We start from the raw sequence: 6,534 nt of genomic DNA, 5'->3' as shown, positions 1-6,534 counted from the left end.
GGGCTGCTGTGGGGAGGCCAGCCTGAGCGAGGCCGGAGCTGGGAGAAAGGCACATCGCTTTTCCCCCACACTAGGCACAGAGCTCAGGGTTGTTTACCCCTGCCCCCATCCCACCCCCGAGGGCGGAGGTCCGCCGTTCCTCTTCCCTGTGCCCTTCTCTCTCCAGCCTAGCCCCACACCCACCTGCTGCCCCGGCCGGGTGTTGGTGCAAATCTTCTCGGACTCACCCCTCTCCCCCATCCCCGACCCCCTCCTTGTCGCTGCCCATCTGCAGATCTCTGCGGGTCCCCTAGCGAAGATGCCTCGCCCGGGCAGAAACACTTACAGTGATCAGAAGCCTCCCTACTCCTACATCTCGCTGACCGCCATGGCGATCCAGAGCTCCCCGGAGAAGATGCTGCCCCTGAGCGAGATCTACAAGTTCATCATGGACCGCTTTCCCTACTACAGGGAGAACACGCAGCGCTGGCAGAACTCCCTCCGCCACAACCTCTCCTTCAACGACTGCTTCATCAAGATACCGCGGCGCCCCGACCAGCCGGGCAAGGGCAGCTTCTGGGCGCTGCACCCCAGCTGCGGGGACATGTTTGAGAACGGCAGCTTCCTGCGCCGCCGCAAGCGCTTCAAGGTGGTCAAGTCGGACCACCTGGCCCCCAGCAAGCCGGCGGACGCGGCGCAGTACCTGCAGCAGCAGGCGAAGCTGCGGCTCAGCGCCCTGGCGGCCACCGGCACCCACCTGCCCCAGATGTCCACGTACAACCTCGGTGTGTCCCAGCCCTCCAGCTTCAAGCACCCCTTCGCCATCGAGAACATCATCGCCAGAGAGTACAAGATGCCCGGGGGCCTCGCCTTTTCCACGATGCAGCCCATGCCGGCCGCCTACCCCCTCCCCAACCAGTTGACTACGGTGGGCAGCTCCATTGGCACAGGCTGGCCCCACATGTACAGCTCCGGCATGATCGACACCGCCACCCCCATCTCCATGGCCAGCAGCGAGTACGGCGCCTACGGCGTGCCCATTAAGCCGCTCTGCCATGGGGGGCAGACTTTGCCGGCCATCCCCGTCCCCATCAAGCCTACCCCCGCCGCGGTGCCGGCCCTGCCCGCCCTGCCCGCGCCCATTCCCACCATCCTCTCGAACTCGCCTCCCTCCCTCAGCCCCACGTCCTCGCAGACGGCTACCAGCCAAAGCAGCCCGGCCACCCCCAGCGAGACTCTCACCAGCCCGGCGCCCGCCCTGCACTCCGTGGCGGTGCACTGACCCGGGCCACCCGCACGGACTCCACCGCCCTCCCCTTTCTCCCAAAGTTTCCTCGGAGCTCCCCTCCTTCCCTTCTCTCCCTCCTTCCGCGCCTTTCTTCCCTCCTTTCTTTTCCTCGAAAGCAGAGACAGCTTCTCGCGGGAAACAGAGGTTTGCCGTTCGCGGGAGCTGCCTTCCTGCTTCGGCCCTGCAGCCGTGCCCTCCTTGGCCTCTCGGCTTCTTTCCTAGTTCCGAACTTTTTTTTCCGCTCTTCTGAGGCAAAAAGAACCGACCCGGCCCGCCCCCCCTCCCCGCCCGGTAGGACATCACTAGTTTTCCAAAAGTATTTTCAGGCGTCTTCGATTTGCCAGAGGCAGGCAAGCCTGGCCCGGTGATGTCTCTTTCCCTTCCTTTGTCTAGGGAAGAGCAGGGGTTTATATAGGACCGATCTTTAAAACCATAAACAGTGTGAAACGGCTGCGGTCTCACTGCATGAGAGGAGCGACGTTTCCAGCCTCCAAGCAGCAAACGCTTGGATCTTGGAAACGCCGGGCAGAGCTCGTGTCCTTTGTGTGGGTGCGTGTCTCGTTGTTGCGTAAAAGGCAGGATTCCCGCGGGGAAGGCTGCGGGACCTCCAGGCTCAGTCGCTCGCACGCAGAAGCGATGCTGGGCCGGCAGGGGCCCCGGGCTGAGGCTGCGGCCGGGGGCGCCGGGCAGTGCGGGAGCAGGATGCCGTGACACGCACAGGCACCCGGTCACTCACTCCACACCTATCTTGTTTACAAAGCGCCTGTTTTAATGTAAATATTGGACTTGCATCTGTACTGTAAATCAGATGAGGCCCCCTTTGCAGCACCTGTTGTAACATGGATGTTCACTGTAGTTTTCAGGTGGAAGAGAAAGATAAGTTGATTTGTCTGTTAACTTCTGATTAACCTGTAGGTTTGCGGAGCTGAGGGTTTATTTGTTTTTAATTTTTGTAGCTATTTATTTCATAGCTTAAAAACAAACAATAATAATAATAATAATAAAAAACCTGTTACCAAGCACACAACCCGACATGGCTTAAGAAAAGCTGCTGAAGTCACTGGTAAAACGTGGAAAAGTAACACGACAGCAGGTACAAACTGGAGGTCATCCTGATTTCTGCTGGAGCTTTGCAGGCAAAAGAGGGGGCTAGGGAACCTGTAAATGTTTGTGCATAGGAATGATTTAAAAACGTGTAAAACGCACTTTTGTTTGATATACTCCTTTCTAGATTTAGGTAGTTTGCTGGAAACTGAACTGTTTTTCTGTTGTGAACTGCTTAAGTTAAGAAAAACAAACCAACCAACCACAAACGGCATTAATGTCTATTGAAGCTGTAAAGACGTTTCTTTTAAACTTTTGTTTTTCTTTTTCCCCTGTACAGAATAAGCATGGCATTTTAAATATTGGTGTTCTTGTTCCCAGCATGTATGGTTTAAGACAAAGGTTAAAAAAGTGTTTACGTTAAATTATGAACCTAGTCGTCCAAATAATATTTTCTCATTAAAATACGTAAATGCAGATTTATTTTCTTGTCTTTTTAAAGAGTTTACACGAGAAAAAGTAAAAGCATTCATTTATGAAAAAGAAATGATGTTATTGCAATATTTAGAAAATCTAAACAGCCTTTTCACGGGAGGTTACTATAAATATAGCTATTAACATACCATAACATGTTCGATAAAATTATAATTATTGCCGGTTTACCGAAGAGGTAACGTACATAAACGTGCTCTCTTTTATATCTATACATATATGCATATGCCTACACACATATATAAGTATTTGTGTCCTGTACACTTATACCGAATGTAACCACATATTACATTTACTCCTATGTATGTATTACATTTACTCTATGTATGTATATTTATCGTTTACATGCTCCTAGTTAAATTTTCCCCAAGAAGTATAAAAATTAGTAAGTTTCTATACTACAGGGCAAACGTTAAAACCTTTAAATAATTAGTTACTTTTCAAAACTGAGAATACCGAAATTTTGTCAGTTGTGGTTTTCCTTACAAGTGGCATCTCAATTTTTTTTTCGGGTAGCAGTGAGCTATTGTAGCATTTTACCTGTCGTTTTACCTCAAGCACTGCAGTTACTTCAACCACTGCTATAATTTCTCCATATCTATTGATCACACTTTTCAAAAACAGTAGTTTGCAAACTGTAACACTTAAAATCGTACCTCTTTTTCTGTAAGCCAATATACAGTGCTCTTTAAAAAAGGGCAAAGTAGTTACAACGAAAACTAGATTCGGGACACTTTCCAGTAGGGTTCTCCAATCTTTTCAGGGATTTTGCTAGGATTCTGCAACTGTTGAACATAATAAAAGCAATCTAGTGAAATTAGTGTCTCTGACGTGAGGCAGTCTGCACCAAGAGCACACTTACGAGACAAGCGAATACTCAAAGACTTATTAGAAAGAAAACGACATTGTATTCTAATGAAGAGACAGGATTCACTAATTCTACGGCAATGATGTTACAGAGGTCTTGTCTCTGCCTGAGCTCTCAGAATTTCTGGACCATAAACAGGAAAAGTGACATCCCCATTTCCTTAACACATATTGCAAGGTTCTTGCAAAAGTTTTAAGATTAATGTAGAGGGTAATTAATCCAGTTGCGACATTTTTTTAAAAGAGGACGGATCCCACACACAGAAAAAAAGGTGGAAAATACATGAATCATTGGGCTGATTAAAATGCATGAAGCTCCTAAAGCTTGTCAGATGGGGGACAACTGAACTCATTCATCAAGTCCAACCCACGATTATATCAACACGATCAGTTAAAGAAAGCATTCAAAACTTATCGCCAGATCAATGGACACATAACTCGACAAACTTTTCCTAAACAAGCAATGACCTACATTTTTAGACGACGAGGACTCTTCTTCTCCTTCCTTTTTTTTTTTTTTTTTTTGTTCCTTTTAAGATCTAGCAGTCAGAACAAATCCTCAAAGATTAATTCCAAGCTAAGAAGATGAAGCTGCACTTTCAGGCTTGCTTTTTTTTTTTTTTTTTTTAAACTATATAGTAACCAGCGGAGATAGCGATCTGAAAAGACTGTGCCCCAAAGCAAGATATTTTCAAAAGATGCAATAGCTTCCGTGCTACGTAATCCCATAGTAAGACTCGAAACCGAACTTCTAAAGTGTTACTTTGCTCTTTATCCCTGCGATCACCCGAGACTGCCCAGCCCGAGCACTCCAGGCCACCCGCGCCCTCGGCCGCCAGCGCGCAGCCCGCGGGCTCCTGCGCGCGTCTCCGCGCTCCCGGGAGCGGGGCGGTGCGCATCCCAAACAAACACGGAGCTCAGCTCGCCGCTTGAATTTACTGCTTTGACTTGTTAAATCTCCCTAATGGCTCAAGTCCAATGTCAATAAACACAGATCTGAAATAGAACAGCGAGAGACAACAGCGCGGAGGGAAGGGGCGAAGCGGGGAGGGGGCGAGTGCATCAGCCACGGCCGACCTCTCTGTCGTGTTTAGACATTTCGCGGGGGTCGGGGGGGATTTATTTTTTATTTTATTTGCCAGCGAGACATTATAAGCTAAGCGTACTTGATGCAAAGAGACCGTTCATTCTGGGCAAAAGCTCTCTTCTTCCGGAGGATGAGTTTGAGCCCGGCCGTGCAAGGTAAGCCCGCAAACCCAGTCGTCCTTGGCGACTCGGGTTTTTTGCTTCATGTCAGTGCATGGTATGTGAATCCTTTCTCGCCTGGATTGTTTTTTTCTTTCCCCTCAACGTGTGACAAGACACCACCCCACAGGACTGAATCTTCTATTGAAGAAAGGCAGGCTCTTTCTTACCCAGAATATTTATTTTCTCTCGGACCTCGCCTTGTGGGGAAGGGTGGTCTGTGCCAGGTAGGGAGAAAAGAACTCCCCGGCGACCCCTGAGAGGGAGTTTTATGAACCAGCCTTTCTTCAAAAGTGGTCCTTGGGAAAGGGAGAAAAAACTTAGCGGCTTCATCAACTTCAGTGCCGAATTAACTCGGAATCTTAATATAAATGTCACTTTTTTGTTTTGTTTTGTTTTTAACAAAAAGAAACGGAGGCTGTGAAGCCTTGGAGGGGTTGTATTTGTTTCTTTTAAACTAACAACAAATTATCTAATTAATATGTTTCAATTACAGCATGAAAAAGAGAGGCTTTGGACCGCCTGCAGTGGGTTTACAATAGCCCCAAGAGCCCACTATAAGAATTTACAATAACTTCACATCTGTTTCTTTATTTCCCACTTTTCGAGTCTAAAACTCTCCTCGAAATCACTTCAAACCGTGGCCCAAGTTATGAAATATGGTCTCTCTGCCAGGAAAAAAAAAAAAAGAAAAGAAAAGAAAAAAGTGGAAAGAAAAAAGGGACAAAACTTTGCAGATCGAGGCTTCATTTGCAAGCTAGAAAGTGAAAGCCCCATTGAAGAGCATTAAACAAATATATTAGAATTCTGTCACTTTATGCAATTGAGTAGATCAAATAAAGGGTCCCAGGCCACTTCATTCACTCTCATTCACTTGAATAGAAAATGCAAAGAATAGCAAACCTAGACTGGGCCACCGATGTAGATTTAGCCCTTTTTTTTTCTGAGACACAAAAAGGCTGAATTTTCACAAACACATTGCTGACTCGGGGACTAGGAAACCAGCACTGAAACCCCTTTGGAATTTAAATTCATTTTATCTTCCTCTGTCTTTCTGGGTCCGTTTGCGCTACAGGGCGAGTGGCACTGGCACCCTTGCTCGCAAAAAAATACAACAAAAAAAAAAAAGGCTCCAGATTCATCAAGCCGAGCCACAGTGCAGTTTAAATGGTAACGTTTTATTTATAAAGAGAAAATGAGGAATCATCCGCCTTTTGCCCAAGCTGCCCTGAGAATCGCAGCCCCTCCACGGAACGCCTGAGCAGAACGCTCCTGCCCGGCCCGCCGCGCCGAGGGCAATGCGCACATGCGGAGGGCTGCCGTGCTGCTGGAGACACTGCGCACGTGCGGAGGGCTGCCGTGCTGCTGGAGACACTGCGCACATGCGGAGGGCTGCCGTGCTGCGCGGGGCCGGGGCTGCGCCCGCGGGCGGAGGCAATGCGGGGCAGAACCCCCGCTTTAGCCCGCACCCCTCGGTGCCGGCGCCCGCCCCGGTTTCGCCCGTAGGCAAGGCCGGGCCCCGCGCTCCGCGGCCGGGCCAAGGCCGGAGCTCCCGCGGTCCCACGCTCCTCTGGGCTCTCAGAGGCCGCTCTGACTGGCCGATGCCCGGAGTTAGCCTT

The 6,534-nt window shown here is 49.1% G+C and overlaps 1 protein-coding gene across 1 annotated transcript; it reads left to right on the top strand.

Moving 5' to 3' along the window:
* The first annotated feature begins 298 nt into the window (after positions 1–298).
* Positions 299–1,261, top strand: FOXB1 (forkhead box B1). Its single transcript, XM_065847762.1, has one exon. It carries the CDS (start codon positions 299–301, stop codon positions 1,259–1,261), a length of 963 nt encoding a protein of 320 aa, XP_065703834.1.
* The last annotated feature ends 5,273 nt before the right edge of the window (positions 1,262–6,534 follow it).

Source organism: Patagioenas fasciata, chromosome 12 (assembly GCF_037038585.1).
Source record: "Patagioenas fasciata isolate bPatFas1 chromosome 12, bPatFas1.hap1, whole genome shotgun sequence".
NCBI lineage: Eukaryota > Metazoa > Chordata > Aves > Columbiformes > Columbidae > Patagioenas > Patagioenas fasciata.
The sequence above is the reverse complement of the archived record's forward strand: the minus strand, read 5'-3'. Positions and strand labels throughout refer to the sequence as shown.